Source organism: Simochromis diagramma, unplaced genomic scaffold (assembly GCF_900408965.1).
Source record: "Simochromis diagramma unplaced genomic scaffold, fSimDia1.1 OVJJ01000343.1, whole genome shotgun sequence".
NCBI classification, from domain to species: Eukaryota; Metazoa; Chordata; class Actinopteri; order Cichliformes; family Cichlidae; genus Simochromis; species Simochromis diagramma.
This window is the reverse complement of record NW_024386831.1, coordinates 12,798,467-12,815,570: the sequence shown is the minus strand read 5'-3', so window position 1 is coordinate 12,815,570 and position 17,104 is coordinate 12,798,467. Positions and strand designations below refer to the sequence as shown.

At 42.1% G+C, this 17,104-nt stretch overlaps 1 protein-coding gene across 4 annotated transcripts in view; it reads right to left on the bottom strand.

The window, feature by feature from the left end:
• Positions 1–2,408: 2,408 nt before the first annotated feature.
• Positions 2,409–17,104, bottom strand: part of LOC120731124 (protein FAM126B-like) — a 50,057-nt gene continuing 35,361 nt past the window's right edge. For 3 of the 4 annotated variants that reach the window (XM_040027952.1, XM_040027951.1, XM_040027953.1), the window contains 6 exons: positions 14,573–14,668; positions 13,726–13,842; positions 11,648–11,735; positions 11,271–11,427; positions 10,352–10,531; positions 2,409–6,797 (listed from right to left, as the gene is read on the bottom strand). In XM_040027952.1, coding sequence (XP_039883886.1) covers positions 6,139–6,797; positions 10,352–10,531; positions 11,271–11,427; positions 11,648–11,735; positions 13,726–13,842; positions 14,573–14,668 — 1,297 coding nt within the window. In that variant the 3' untranslated portion in view covers positions 2,409–6,138. The remainder of the gene's footprint in view (positions 6,798–10,351; positions 10,532–11,270; positions 11,428–11,647; positions 11,736–13,725; positions 13,843–14,572; positions 14,669–17,104) is intronic. The other variant, XM_040027954.1, reaches the window with a different exon arrangement.

Below are 17,104 nucleotides of genomic sequence, written 5' to 3'. Positions count from 1 at the left end.
TGCTGTTGTTATCATGGGTTTCTAAGCAACCAAGAGTGAGTCGGAGGGAGACAGACGTTTGTGCTGGACTTTGCTCCTGGCAGCACAAAGTATTTATGTAAAAAAGAGAGAGAGGATGTTTGACCCTTTGATCAGCAGTACACACACACACACACACACACACACACACACACACACACACAGGCAAGGTACTCTTTGTGTGTATGTAGACGTCATATGTTAATGAACTTATGCATATTCATGTAACCTCAATAAAAGGGCAGTGGTACGGGAGAACGGACGAGAGCAACTGGGGTCAAGCGAAGGAACGGCGCCTGTCCGGTTCTCTCCCGTGCACGAGAAACATGAAGAAGCTTGCCTACTTGTGTCTTGCTTTGCAGTGTAATTATATTGTCTTCAACGTTCCAGCGGATGGGTTCAAGCTACAAACCTATCAGACCAATTTTTGGCGCAGCGTGTTTTGGGGTTTAAAAGCCACAGAGACCCGGTGTTTAGAAAAAATGTGTCTCGACTGCTCCGATACTCCAGACACATATGGGATCACTACAGGTTTTTTGATTGACTGTGGATTTAAGCTGAAATAGCATTTTCTATCCCTCATGTAAACTAAGAAGTCTGGTAAGTCCGGAGCTCTGCAGAACTTCAGCAGGACTCTCCGCACCTTAAATGTAAAAGCGTTAGCTCTTTTCTCAAAAATGCCCTGGTTACACCATTAGAATTGTAGATAGAATTTATATTCTCAATTTCTTTTTGGGGTTGAAGTGCCTGGGAAGGGATCTCAACCTCCACTCACATCTTCCTTCAGGTGATCTCAATGGGTCACATAATAGGGTGAGGCAAGGCCTCACAATGGTGTCACCCAAAACCTCTGCTGATAAAGACCCACGCCTTTTTTCACACCTTGGTGCAGATGTCGAGGCACATGATCAATAGTGGGTCAACAACCCTGTTAAGAAACAATTCACTAGGGGTTAAATATCTGGGACTCTCCACCATTTGTGTTGATGCATGCTCAATCATCCAGGTAAGGAAATCCCAAAAAGTTAATTCTGTTCTTCTGGATGTAGTGTTTTCAGTGGGAGAAAAGTTTTGCCACTCACCCAAGTGACTTCTTCAGTGTCAGTAGTCACAGACTGACGAAGTTGCTGTAGACCATCTGTTTCCAGGTCAAATGAGTTGTGCTTTCAGATATGCTCTTCTGCATAGCTTGTTTGTATAAATGTTTTTTTTGTTACCTTTCTATCAGTTTGAAGCCATCTGGCCATTTCCCTCTGACATAACCAGGATTTTCACCCAGAGAACGCTTGCTCACTGGATATTTTCTCATTTCATCCCTGTAAACCCTGAAGATGGCTGTGCAGGAGACTCAGTACAGGAACAGGTGTACCTAATAAAGCGGTTGCTGAACGTATGAAGCATGAATTTACAGGACTATGCAGTAGTTTGTGCTATGTTCTTAGATTGTATAGATTTTCTGTTTGTTTTCCTATGCATATGTTTTAATGAGTATTATTTAGCTTGTCTCCATTTCATCAGTTTTGATGACTCAGTCTTTAATGGGTGATGAAAAGTCTTTATTCATTCATCACAAAGTTGAAGTGCTTGACTGACTATTCATGTTCTGACAAATGTGAGAAAGGATTTGATTGTCTTTTGCAGAGGCGAGTCTGTGATATGAAAAATGCCTCAACTGTTTTCAGAACTGCATTAAGAGTGGTGAGAATTACTTCTCTGCTGTGACAACTGAGCCAAATCCATTACGAAAAACTGGAGTGAAGATTAACATTAGTGACGTAATTTCCGTCAAATATGGCGGTCCGCCAAGTTGCCTTCTTTTAAAATGTGATCAGGCAGGATTGAAGACTCAAAAAGCCCAGAGACACCGGCCGTAAGGTCGCTCTGCATTCAGCACTATTGACCGTTAACAGCGTTGCTTGTTTCACAGTAGCTGTAATAATTTTCTTTCCAATTTCCGTTCTCCCTGAACAGCAAAACTGTTCTGACTCAGTGGAACCATTAGCTAACAGCAAATAAGCTAACACAGTCAGTTCACAAAATTAGCTGACTGAATTCAGACGACTAAGTTTTTATATTGTAGACAATGGGTTGTTCTGATGTATTTAAAATATTTATTTACTTGCATTTTTTGATACAATGCTCTGTATTGTATACAGATATTATAATAAAGGATAGTCTTTTAAATTTAAATAAAGACTTCTCTTGCTCAAGACCACTTAAAAAACCCCACTTACAATAAAGTCTGGCTCATTTAAATGAAATGTAAAGAAATGACAGGTGACTTGAGACTTTTGCAGTTATATAGTGAAACCAAACTGGGTACTAAAACTGGAAGTAGTCATGTGATGTGTAATGATGAGTGTACTAAAGCACTCACACACAGTCAGGTCCCTTACAGCACAATATTTATTCAACAATATACATTAATTTCTCTACATTTCAGACTTATGTTCATTTTTTTTATATTCATCTTGCTTCACCTTTGTACATTTATTTACAAGATTTAAAATAAGTCTTTCTCCATTTATATAACATCATTAGTACAGTGTAATCACATCATCCAGCAGCTTCCCTTGAAGCATTCATAATCGCTAATCTATTTAATACACCGACTGGCGTCTTTGAGCCACAGAGCAGCAAACTGACAGAAGGGCTCAACATGCACTCAGAGTCCAGGTGTCCATGGTCCTCTTAATTCACCCATGTAAGAGAAGTCGTTTGCTCTGTAGCACCACGGCAGGGTGTATAAACAGAATCTTTGAATGGTGACACTGTTGAGGTCTTGCACCTTTAAAAATCATCTTAAATGCATGTGGCCCCTCCCACCCGACGAGGATCGGCGAAAGCCCGTCCACCAAAATAAAAAAATAAAAAGGAGAGGGTGGGGGAAATGTTGCATAGAATCAATTCTGATGTCAAGAACAGAAATTTTAGTGCTGCCATTTTTTTATTTTTTTATTTATTTATTTTTTTAAATGTGGCTTTCTGATAATCTCCTGAGACCTTCCAGACCCCATTTTATATATATCTATATATATCTATATATATTTTTGGTTTTAAAAAGAAAAAAATATAATAAATAGCTGTACCCTTTGACTTTAACAAAAAAATAGCATTGTGTTGGATGTGACATCCAACACAATGCTACTTTAAAAGAGACTAAAACCCTGCATTGAGTGTATTTGCACATAAATGGATGTCATTTCGATTACTATCTTGAGAGAGGTGGATGGATTAAAGTGCATTCTACTGTATGAAAACAAAGCCCACAGTTGTCACATGCAGGACAGGAAATGAACTTTATTTAAATAAAATATATTTTTTTCTTTATTGAAATTCAAATAGACTTAAGGATTTATAAGCTTATCTATGGCAGCTAAAATTTCCAGCCACAGTCAAACTTTAACGTTCATTTCCCACCCTGATCACATGCAAATAACACTGCGTACGCACACACTCCCACACACACACTCTCGGACATTTGTCACTCTGTGGCAGCGTGCAGCACCAAAGTGGCTGCTGGTACCCCTCAGGTGAGGGGGAGTCGTGTGAATGACAAGAACACGTTAACAGTTTAAAAAACAAAACAAAAACAAACAACAGCCAAAAGGTGCCACTCGACTCACAGCAAAATACAGTAAATGGGAAAACACGGCTCGCCGAGAGCCACACAGCACGATGACAGCAGACAGTGGACCAGGTGAGAGTGTGAACTGTAGCTACTCTCCTCTCTTCTTCATCCTCCACAGTCCAGTCCAGTTCAGGAGGAGGAGGAAGAGGATGTGAGGCCAAAGAGCTGACTACTGAGGCTTTTTGGCCTGAAATGTGTAAGGCTAAAGCACACACAGGACTCACTCAGGACCAGGAGCAGCAGCTGTGAGGGTTTCAAGCACAGGAGCACGAGCGTGTGGGATTTTCACTGCACACTGAACTGACTTTTATAAATATATATATATGCATATGTATATATATTAATCATTCATTCTCTTTTTAAACAAGCACTTGAGCAAAACATGGAAATGCAGTACAACCGCTGACTACTACAGTACACAGACGCTTCATATACTGCTTTTATATGTGAACAGCTATACTAAGTGATGATTTTTATTTTTTTTTATTTTTTATTTTTTTGTTAAATGGCAAATAAAGGTGAAGCTGCATCTAAGGGCACGTTGAACCATGTGTCTAGAGATCCCTTTTTTTTTAAATTTTATTTTAAAATAAGAACAGCAGACAGGAGAAAAAAAAAAGAAGGCATTTTTAAATTTAAGACATCCAAAGGAGGGGAAACCGAAAGTCCTTAAGGAGAGGATGCGTATCGGCACATCTGGCAAAGACGAGGACAAAACTCGGGTTTGGCTCACCGGGCATTTCATGCCAATGAAACAGCCGGCGCTTCGCAGGGCACTAAACATGCAGACAAGCACGCCGTGCTCAAATCCCTCAGCCCGGACAGGGGGTACTACAGAAGGCTAGCGAGCACTGCGCGCAGATGCAGCCGTTTCACAGCAGAGATCTAACTCCATGTATGTGATTGAAATTGCACTTCCAAAAAATAAAAATAAAAATCAAAGCAGGGCATTTTAGGGACTTAAAATAATAACCCAAATGAGACTGATTGATATATGACAGGAAAAAAAAGAAGAAAAGCCTGACGGTTTTTGTTTTGCAGGTAAAAACTGCACATGATGGTACTCAACTGAAATGCAAGGCCAGGATATTCAGCCACACTTGTCACACGAATGCGCACAAATCTTTACAGTGTCGTCACAGCTGCAGTGTGAAACCGCTTGCAATCCTCCCAATTGGTCATCAGTCTGATTTTGAACCATTCTGCATTCTGATTGGGAGACACGTGTCTGAGTGGCAGGTGAACACACAATGAGGTAGAACAAAATGTTTTATAAGCATCCAATCAGAGCACAAAAACAGGCGGTCAGCAGTGACTGGTACACACCTCCAGAGGGCAGCACTTCACCGGCTCAGACATGACGCCAACACACAAGCTTTAACACAGACCTACACGCGCACTAACGAGTGCTCTTAGACGGAAGGATCCATTGAGCGGTTTGAACCGCAAATTTAACATACAGTCAGCAAAAGTGTGCACGGTCCAATGCAGTTATTCATCGAGATTCCGATTTTAAACCAAACCGCAAGACAAAAGTCTTCCCGTAGCTGCACAGTATTTATTTCTCTAGATTTAACCATTTAAAATCTCGGGGAAGGACAAAGCCTCGCCACCCTTCCAGTTTGGTTTTACAACAATCCTATTTGTTAGATTTTACAGATTAAATGAGAATTGTTTCTGTGACAAAAAACAGGTCATGGCCTTAACCCTAAAGAATCACTTGGGCCTGACAAACTACTGTCACACACACACACAAAAAAGAAAACCCTTCTTTGGACTCTGATTTAAAACATTTAAAGATCTGTTATTCATAAAACTCTCTGTCGAATTAAAACAAAAAACCCAAAAAACAGCAATTAACGAGGAAGATAATCAGCAAGAACGATTGCACGTGAGCCCCGGGAATGAAGGAGAAGGAATGAAGAGACAGACCAACCGAGTCCCCCACTCTTCTCCAAATGAGCGACGGTAAGTGTTATTGCTGATTCATTTTTGACTGATTCAGTCTGGAAAACGTAATAATCTGAAATGTCACGGATGACCTACAGCTAGCCTGAAATCCTTGCAGATCTCCTCTCGTCACAGCCTCCCTTTGAGGAGAGTTTCTATGTGGAATGCTCAGCTTGGCAGAGAGGAGGACGCAGTGACACGCTGGACTCTTACACTCGACCGTAGTTACAGCAGGAGCAGCCGGTCACGATTCACTACTTTTCACGTTGTTGTGCTGTCAGTGACTTCATCCACCCACGACGACAGCAGGTCTCAATTACAAATTTTAATGGATGTTTAACGGGGTGGAAACACAGCTCTGGAGATCTCAATGTGTTTCAATTTCTTAGACACACACACACACATACACAGACAGACGTACAGGTAGAAAGACGTCATAGTCGAGCTGTAGAGAGTCGCGGAGAGAAACTGCATGAATCTGTGTGTGTTATGTAGGTATTCGTGTGTGTGAGTGTGCGCGCCATTCCCTGCACTGGACGTTAGACCTGTGATATGATCTGCATGTTGAAGCTGGGGGAGCGTGACTGCTTGGTAAGAGGTGCTCCAGGAGACAGCAGGGCCTGAGCCTCCTCCGGCCTGAGCAGGTGTTCCTCCTGCAAACTGATGGTGGAGTGCCGGTGAGAACCCCCAGCTAGAAGCCCTTCCCTCTCAGAGCCTCCTGCCTCCTCGTGTTCCTCGCCATCGCCTCCGTTCAGGTTGAAATTCGTGCAGTCAAAGGACTTGCTGGAGGAGGTGCTGCCAGTCCTCACTAGCATGGGGCCCGCGGGGAAGCTCAGGTGCTTCTTTATGGGGCTCAGCTGGATGGCGTCCAAGTTGATGCTCGCTGGAGGCGACTGCTGCCTCTGTTGATGCCTCCTCGTGGCGGCCTGAAGATCCGCAGACAACTCCGCCTGTTTGTCTGTCTCCCGCTCTTTCTCCCGCTCCTTCTCCCGCTCTCGCTCCTTGTCCCGAGACAGTCGCGCAGTAATGGCTTTCTTGATGCTGCTCGTGCTGCTGTTCAGGCTGCCACCCCTGGGCCCCACGCTGCCGCCAAGCTTGGTGCCACTGGGCTGGCTGCTGTTCGACGCCCCAGAGGAGAAACCCTCGTCTGGGTCGTTGATATTGAAGGAGTCCTCCCCGCCGCTCATGCCATCAGCGTCTGAATGTGACGATGAATGAACATAGACAGAAGAAAGCAAAACAAAAGCAAAGAGAAATGTGAGTGAAATCACAAAATGCTGAGCTGAGTATGACCTGACTGAGCAAAACTTTTACTCTCATTTTATAAAACCTTCCAAACACTTCATAACTGCAAAGTTTCATAATCTATAATCTCGTCCACATGTCACAGAAGTTGCTGCTCTGGCTCGTTAACACAAAGCCGTGTCTTCTAATTCTTATTTACAGTGTTGTCAAATGGCTTGTAAAAATTTTAGCAGTAATAATGACTATGATTAGATGATTAGAAATACTCCAAAATAAATTAGCAGACTTAATTAGTTCCCCTTCTAAAAGTGCAACACTTTACGCTCGACAGACTGTGCTTCTTCATTATCTCAGTCATTAAGCACCAAACAGAGGCTCAGTTCAATAGACTGCATAATGACCCTGAGCTCTGATCCTCTGATGTAACACAGATTGACTGAAATCTGACCAGCTGTTTGTTTGGGCAAAGTGAGAGTTCAATACCCTGGCTCAAAGAGCTGAGTTTTTTTTAATCACGATATGCAATCATCAATAATCTATAGCCTAATAGGCACGATATTTGAATAAAGACCTAAAGATTAAAACATTTTTAATCCATTTGTATCCTCACTTTGAAAGCTGAAAAGGAAAAAAGATGATAAAGTGTTAGAAAAAAAGCAAGTTATTGACATACAGTATGCAGGGTAAAGGCTGTTAAAAGAAGAGAGATGATCAGCTGTCTCTCTCTGTCATGCATCGTTGGGACAAGCAGACCCGGATGACAGGGAAACCACAGACAGCACCAGAAAAAGGAATGCAGAAAACTGAGAAGAAAAAGGTCTGGACTGACATGCACATAACATGAGGAGAAGACACATGCTCTCCTGCCCCATCCCTCGTCTCTCCTGCAGCACTGGCCCAGCGGTCACGTGGTTGGCCGGCCGAGATGTGCCTGCCAATCTGTGGAAAGCGCTGATGCGAGTCCGTACACCTCGCCAGATCAATAGCCTTCCAGTTAGAGCTGACAGCCCGCGAGGCTTAATGAGCCAGTCTGCAAACCACCACAGGCCAACCCAGTCCCCCAAATGAAGAGTGGTATTGGTGATCTTTACCAACAAGGCTGCAGCCAGTGGTTTTTCCATGTTTTAGCCTTTTGACTACACTTTGCTTATGTTTGCTCATGCAACAGATTTATATACTTCCTGCCGGTTCCCAGTCATTTCAATGCGCTGTGAAATTTAGCCGGAAATAACTGAAATAACATATTTTGTATTTCAGTTTTTAAGTGGGGAGCATTTTAAAAACTCTTCATGGTGCATTCAAGGTCAATCTGAGGAGCAGCATTTTAAAGTAAACCTGCAAAAATCATTGCTTCTGCAGAAAAAAGAAAATACACATAACCCGCAATATAGCTGAGAGGGTCAGTGTTAGCTTTGCAATTCAAAACAAAAATAAAGGGAGGAAGTGCTACTTAGCATACAAACTATCCATATTTTCCCTGTAAAGTTCAATGCTTTGTTTATGTTTAAAAGTTAAATCGTTGGTCACATTATTAATGAGGATGAACTTTGTGCTTTGCATAACAGAAATTTGGTGTTACAAGCTAAAACAGCACTTTTCAATCCGTAGGCGAATTTCATCTGCAGAAGTTAAACTCACTGCACATAAGCATCAGAGTTTGTATTATGTAAAATATAAACCAACATACAAAAGAAGTAAACTTTAACTATATAATGATCGTCACTAATGGAAGGTTTGTCCAGTAGAAGGCATTATGGGTAACTGTGTTTTTACAGACCTGCATGTTTGATGAATTTTGACTACAGCAGTGTATATTTGAAAAAGGACCTGTTTTCCTACCATAAACAGAGTCCATACATATCAATAAATACACATAAGGAATTTTTCCTTAAGAGTCTTTGATGATCTTCAGCGGCTCATTCTCATATGTTCTGGTTACAACGCAGAACGTATGAGATAGGATCGCTTTAGAACTAAAGAGGACAGACATTAAAGATTTCTAATAAAGACTGATATTTAAATTCATTTTCAGATTGTTTTTAAAACCACAAAGTTTCGAAATAAACTAAAGCTCCTGCATCAGTCGGGCTCTTTTAAAAATCTTACATCATCAGTTCAGAGTTTTTAAAACTGCTCCCACCTCAGATTTAGCAATATTAAAATAGCACATTTTATACTTTTACTTTGAAGTGACCCGAGCTGAATGAATAATTTCCTCTAAGGAACTCAAAACAAAAAAGAAAAATGGTTGCGGTGCAAAGAATATGCTATAAGAAGTTTAAACATGCAAAGGCACAAGCAACTTTCAATTTCAATGCAATGGAGAGGCAAACAAACAGGTTTCGACTTCCTGCAAGAGAATCGCAACTAACTGACTGCTTTTGAAATAATCCCATGTTTCTCTTTAATATGTGGCAGATTTCTTTCTAACAAAATCATGATAAAGGATTCTTTCAGAGCGGCGTTCAATGAAAACTCACTGGAAGAAGACGAGATGGCACTCAGACATACACTGACCACAAGCCAGGAAATGCGTCTGACGTTTCAAGATTTCTAAACGTTTATGAATGGAAATGGACACACATTTAAAGGATGCAAAATGGGCCTACAATCCCCGCTCGAAATAGTGGACTGACGGCATTCAATTTATAACTTGGCCTTTTTTTCTGATAAGCTAAAAGATCCGACGTTTCTTGTTTGAGCAGAAATCACTGAAGCTTGCTGTAGCGTGTGCATGCAGGGCTTGTTTTCACTCACTGAGCTGGGGAAAAGAAATGCAACATAATGGAACACAAACTTAGGACAGAGTAAAGGTGCTGGACTAATAAAAAAAAAAAAGAAAAAGAAAACACCACAAACAAATCGGAGGTTCTCTTTCTGCAGGGAAGGGTGGTAGCAGCAGATGGGTGCTGCTGGCCTCACAGACCCAAAACTTAATGCTATCAAACACCTCAAGGGGCGAGTTCAGAAAGAAGATGCCGGATACTCTGAGCCCGTTTTGTAAAACTGATGCATATTCCCTGTCAAAGCTGTAGAAAATATAAATCAATAAACCCAATTATCAAACATGGAGAGTTTGGAAAGCGCAGAGTAGAAGGTCAAGCTGGACACTAAACATGCTCAGTGAGTGACAAGGGTGGCAGTTTAACGTTGAAGGCATGATGAGGGGAAGAAAGAGAGAACATGACATGACGACAGGCCCATGCAGAACGGCCACTAAGCCAACCACACTTCCTTCAAACCCAGAATAGGCGACTCTTCCACTCTTAAATGAGGCAAAAACATAGCAAAGGTTTTGCATTAGAGGGGTTGTTGGCTGAGGGTCTTATAAGACTGGATGAGTTAGTATACTCTGGGGAAGTGAAGAGGCAGCCACAATGGAAAGGGCAGAGTTAACCGCCTCAAGCCGAGAAGGGGTAGTAGGAGGAGGGTTGGGATGATACAGATCGAAGGGGGCACCTCCTCCTGAGACCCGCCCTGCTCTGAGCGTCCGCCCCCGTCCCCTACCCTCGAGAGTGATGGGGGGAATGATGCTGCTGCTGCTGCTGCTGTGGTGGCTGTGTTGCCGCCCTCCTCTTTCCTCTTTAGCCGTGGGATCCCAGTGGGTGCGGTGGCGGTGTTGGTGCTGGGCGAGGCTAGGATTGACGATGAGGCTCAACTCTGCATCGGTTGAGTAGTCAAAACAATCTGGGAGTCAACAACACAGATGAGGAAATGTGTCGCTTTAGTAGCAGCAAGCTTCAATCAATTCGGGCCTCATCATAGCCAGAGCAGGCCTAACTACTGTCTCTAAATTCACGGGTAGATCACAAGATATGGAAAAAATAGGAACTACCCCATAAATACTTGGTAAAATGGAGACAGTAGAAACTACAGGCACCATTTCTCTCTTCATCTTAACCAGTGAAACAAAGCACGTAATAGACAGGACAAGCAAAAACAGAGAAAAGAAAAGGAAAAAAAGAGCAATAAGGAGCAGTGAGTGGCACAAACACTGCAAACACAGACTATATGACCACAGTTGCATACAATAACTGACATGAAACACCATTTAGATGATGCTAATGGTGTAACTGAAGTACAGAGGAAACGGGTTTTCTTCTCACTGGAAAGGGGGGAAAAAAGAAAACACCAGAGAAGTCATTTTCTCACCAAATAGCTCCTTCTTGCGGGCTTTTATAGATCAGGGAAAAAAGTAATAACCTGTAAGATTACAGCTTAAATCATAACCATGCACTTGCTTAACTTTCTTCTTCAAACTATCCTCAAGTGCTACGGATAATTCATGAGGTTGATGAAAGGGCGGGAAAAAAAAAAAAAAAAAAAAGAAGAAGTAATCTACTCTGCATCCAGATTTACTTCCTGCACTGCGGCCTGGCTCGCGTTCCTGTGTGCTGCAGCCAAGATGGCAGATTTTAAGTCTCACCCTCTCTCTTCCAGCGGTGGCGTCGTATCGAGGCGGTGGTGATGGCCGAGATTGATATACGGCTGATGGTGGGCGTCACCTCCACCTGCAGCACCTTGCGGCCCCGCGGTGCGTCGGGAGCGCTTTCCGGCAGCGAGTTTTTCATGGCGTTCCCCAGCTGAAGTCGACACATGCACAGGTGCAGATCAATAAACAATTAAAGGAGCAAAGCCAGGAGGTATAACAAGATTTAAAGCCTGGTTATGGTTCGAATTTGAGGACAAAAAAAAAAAAAAAAAAAGGCAGATCAAAGCCATTATTTTACTCCATGGTTTTTATTTTGTCTCGGGATTTAATTATAGACAGGTGGGAGTTTACTGCTGTGCTGCAGGTCTTACCAGGAGAGGCTGGGAGTAAAGCTCCAGCTGGGCTCGGTACAGAATGTCCTCCAGAGCTTCTCGCCCCATCTCCCACTCTCCATTGTATCTGCAAATCACAACAAAAGACACACACACACACACACACCGGCATTTAACAATGTCATGCTGCGAGCCTATCTGGAATGTCTCACAAGGTGCCTTGACGTCTGAATCATATCCTCTAATCTATTATTAGTTATTTAGTAATGCCTGCAGCTACAGCGAGGGCGTGGTGGATAACTTGGGCACGTATCTAAACAGAGGGATTATACTCTCTGTCACGCTGTTGAAATGCAAGAAAATAGGCTGAATTTTTTTCCTCGCAGTGAAATAAAATATAAAGCATTTAGAAAAGCAAACTTTATGTCACACATAAATGGTTTTCACAGTTACTAAATAGAATACTGGCACATTAATGGCTGCTAATTTGTGTAAAATTGTGTAAATGCAGGGATATGGAAACATTATCAAATTCCAACTGAAAATCAGCAAAGACTGATAAACATGTATTTAACTTAGAACAGAAAATGTCCAATAAATACTGAATCTTATTTTTGCAGAGCAAGATACTGCAAGATACTACCTGGACTGATGACCATGAAAAAAAAAGTACTATGGAAATAATAAATTAAAATTGCAAAAACACCAGGAAGTGAATGGCTGAACTCTTTGATGTGGTCCTGCAAATGCAACAATCATGCGAGCAGGGACAAATGTTCTGGGCTTCCTTTTAGTCTTAAGATCAAAAGAAATGGGATGAATGGGCAGGTAAAACAGACTCTGTGATGTTCACGAGGCTGAAAATTACTCTACAGTAGAATAAATTTCCAATCTGAACAGCACAAGTGAACGCTGTTTCTGTTTGTGATGTTCTGATATCCCAGCGCATTTTGCTTCCTCTCTCGGCATTAGCGGCCATATTAACCTAAATCCCAGACTGTCCTCAGCTAGTGCCAAGTGTGAAGCTTGGATTCATGTTCATCTGGCCTTCACGTGAGTGAGCACTGAGGTGACCTATGGTAGGGATTACTAAAAAGGCTATTATTTTCTGTCATCTAAAATCACAGTCACACACAGCCTTTTTTTTTCCTCTTTTTTTTGTGCATCGCCTGCTCCAACCTCCTGATTTCTGCTCTGTATCCTCATGGAGGTGATGAGGCAGAATGCATGCTCATCCTCTCCCAACCGCTCTGCTACACCACTACTGCAACAGTAGTGATTCCAGTCACCATCGTATCAGGATATCCATATCTGAGGACTTGCTGTCATCGAGGAGCTATAATCAGCTTTGCAATGACTGTCCTCGTAGGGGATGAAATCACCTGCTTCCACAATGCGCTGCTGATGTAATCGCTCTCTACAGTGGGTAGCTTCTGCTCTTGGTGGCGCACTAGCATATGCTGTGAGGAGAATTTCTGCAGCAGCTCATGGCAAACTAGAATCAAGAAGACCCTCATTAGCAATGTTCCAGTGGCAAAAACAACATTATGTTGTGTTGCCCACAACGAGCAGCTGGCTACAGCCACAATAAATACAGAATCTCTTTTCAGCTTCATTTACACCATTCGCTCTGGCCTGTGCAGCTTCAGACTGCTCTCAGAGCAGTAAGGTGGTTGCAGCTCTGGAGGTAGATCGGGTCAGCTACTAATCAGAAGTCGAGTGTTTTTTGTTGGAAAAGGTCAACAGACATATGGGTTTGTTTACTAGTCAGAAGGTTAGTAGTTTGATCCCAGACTCCTCCAGTCAGCATAAAGAAATGCCTTTGGGCAAGAAACTGGACCCCAAACTGGACCTGATGCATTGATCCTTCATGAAAGTCAACCAAAACCGATTCTGGCTGTAGTGGGTAGCTAAAAAGCTCTAAAGCCAGCTCAAGACAAAAATAGAGCTGAAAATAAGTGATAATGTTCCTTTATAACAACAGCATGTGTATATTGCATATATAACAAGTGATGATGCATGAAACTTGTTTCTGCAGCCGTGGAACTGCCAAAAAAATCATAATATAATGAAATAAGCAAAATCCGAAACACTTTTCCTGCTTTAAAGACACGTACATGGCATGATACACTGCAGTCAGCATCTGCACCATGAACTCAGGGTCCAACAGCACTCGGTTGCAAGGTTCCCTCCAAAGCTTCTGCTGTTGCCGCGGGAAGCCGCATACACACAACCTGTGAATAGAGATTTTTACTGGTTAAACAACATCCCTTAAACCGCTGCGGAAAGCACACATCAGATAAGATGAGGCTAAATGGGAAGAACAACTAAAGGAAACATCAGACACTTCCTGAGGAAACACATCAAACACTGAGCGAGGGGAACAAAATCTTAACTTCTTGAGACTCATAGAAGGTTAGGCAAGGTCAGCCAGCAGGGCGCTCACGTCTTTACTGTGAGGCTAAACTGAAAGAGTGAGTGCTGTTCTCGTGCTCTGAAGTCTTCACAGTCACAGTTTGCCATCTGTCTAGACTAGACTGAGCTTGCTTCAGGCGTTGTCTGTCTGATCGGTCACAGTAGGCAGCGATTCATATCCTGAATAGTCTACATGCTGCGGTGGAATAATTATCTGTGTCATATTGTAAATTCCACATTGATCCTTTCTCCTTAGGGCGTCTCAGTGTTTCCAAAATAGACAGATGGAGACAGGTATCCAGCAGTAAGGTTTTTGATTGGCCAAAAGCACAGTCAGTTCAACTAATTTCAAATAAAACTGCATTTATCAAATCCTCCTGCAAAGATGGCAGTCTGTACTGAGATATGGTTACACGGCCTATGAGGTGTTTTAATCCTAATTTCTGGAAAGCAGGTAATACAAAAAATGTGTCATTGCAGAGGCTGGTTATCACTTGGGTGGAGAAAATGCAAAACAAAAGAAGATACACGCGTTTTTGTTTTTCTTACCGTGAGCTCATCCTACAGACTGACTGATAGGAAGAAAGGGGCATGTAGACCACAGCAGAGTTGTAGCAGAGCATGAGGAAACACAGCACTTCAAACCTGCAACCAAAAACACACTGTTAATGGAGTCTAATCAACTTAGTCCAAAAAAAAAAAAAAAAGTTGTGAAAAAAGGAAACATCACTTTTAATCAATATCATACCTTTAAAGTATGACACTTTCACTGAGAACAATTATGCAGCGTGGTTCAAGCAATTTATCAACTCTATGAAGTGTTAAACAGTCTGCTTGCCTAAGCACTTTTGTGCATTGTCAGCCAGTGTGCCGCTTGTAGATGCATAGCCTTATATACTGCAGTAATCGCCCTTAAGCTCTCCACAGACTTCTTATCAATGATGCAGAATCAGTGACACTAAAGATTTAAGTCATTTTGAACTCATAGTGGATAGCATACTTGTTGCTGCGGGTTCACCCAGTAAAGAGATTATTGTTAAAATATTTGGCAAACCTACGCAACTCAGAAGCTTTGACAGAGAGGGGCCAAGATTATACTAGCTTCTGGGCACAAGCACGGACAGTTGTGTACAAATAGTTTCTCCTGAAGGACACATGAGTAGATGGTCCATTTTAATGTAGAGCAACATGGACACACACAACTGTCAGACACAAACCCTCGCTTTACCCAGTGATGGCAAAATTTACATCACTAGGAGTCATGCATAAAACTAAAGAGGGTGGCGCTATAGAACACACAGGTGAGGTTTGGGTAGTATATGTACAAATTACTAATGAAGTCACTGAAAAGCAACTGTAGCATAAGTTCTGTGGGGGAAAGTGCTCTTCCAGCTAGAAGTTATGGCAAAGGCTGATCAGGCCCACATGTAAGTGTGACAAATGGAGCAGTTCTTATACATATATATAGCTTTTCTACTGTAATTGACCACTTAAAGCACTTTCATACAACTTGCCTCATTCACCCATTCATATGGGCACTTTTTATTTTCTTAAATGGAAGTGCTTTCTATCCAACTTTCACACACATTCTTACGAGCAACTTGGAGCCCAAGGATGATTGGCACGCAGACTGGAACAGACAGGGGATTGAACCACCAACCTTTATAGGGGACCTGCTCTACCTCCTAAGCCACAGCCACCCCAAACAACAACACAAACTGAATTATTTAATACAAAAATTTCCATGACAACAACTCATCCGTGACCCTCTGTGTTGTGACAAAACTGTTTGATAGTTGTTTAAAAAAAATAGAGAGAGAGAATAAAAAGTTGGTGGTACTCAAATGGAATCGATACAGAACTCTCCCTTTGTTATTATTAGCCTTCAGCTTCCATATAGCATACTTTATTTCCTTAAGTGCATATTGAGGGAGGACAATGAGGAAGCCCTTGAATCTAAGTGGCCTAACTGAGTCTGTGTGCAAGGTGGATGTAAATTGCTTGGTGCTAGATCATCAGTAGCACTGAGCTGGCACCTCTCGGGAGCTTTGAGCCTTCTTCTCATAAACACTATCTCACGCCCAACTCAACAAATGGATTTCCAGATAAGCTAAGAGGCTTGGTCCTGCTGAAAACCATTCAGTATATTTATGATGCTCTGTGTTTATGGAAACCAGGGGGCCACCCTGCTCTGGAAAACACTAAAGATGATGAGTGTTATCTGTGCTTCCCCTAGATTATCTGCTATGGTGGTGTGACAAAATGTTAGCACCCTTCCTTCCCCTGCCCGACCAAAATTACTCCAAGTGTGCACTGACGATTCAGTTAAGCTCAGAGCAAAACTGGATTCCATTTTTGCCAGTTTCTTTCTTATCCAGGACAAAACCGCTGCTGACCAAAAAGAAGACAAAAGCTTGTCGCACTTTTGTCAAGAAACATCTTGATGATCCCCAAGACTTTTGTCCCATTACATCTGGCATTTCAGGAAAGGAACATCATACCAACAGTGAAACATGGTAGTGGTAGTGTGATGGTCTGGGGCTGTTTTGCTGCCTCAGGACTTGGAAGACTTGCTGTGGTAAATGGAACCATGAATTTTGCAATCTAATAAAACATCCTCAAGGAGAATGTTTGCCCATCTGTTCGGTTGTGCAGCAGGACAATGATCCAAAACACATTAGCAAGTCCACCTCTATGGCTTAAGAAAAACAAAATGAAGACTTTGGAGTAGCCTAACCAAAGTCCTGACCTGAATGCGATTGAGATACTGTGGCATGACCTTAAAAGGGTAGTTTATATGAAAAATCAGGAAGGGGGCAAACACTTTTTCACACCACTGTACAAGTCACGGGCATTTATATATATCTGCTCATTCTATTGCTTCATTTCTATGCAAAGATCACCATAGCAGCATAAAGTATTTTAGAGCCAAAAAAGCTTTTAGACCTGCCAAGTCTGGCCAGAGGCGGCTGGGCGAGCATCAAGGCTTACGATCTGATCATCTTAAAAAGGTTTTATAGATGGTGTACAATAAATAAAGTATTTTATTAATGAAAATAAATTAGTCAAAGTTTGATTCAG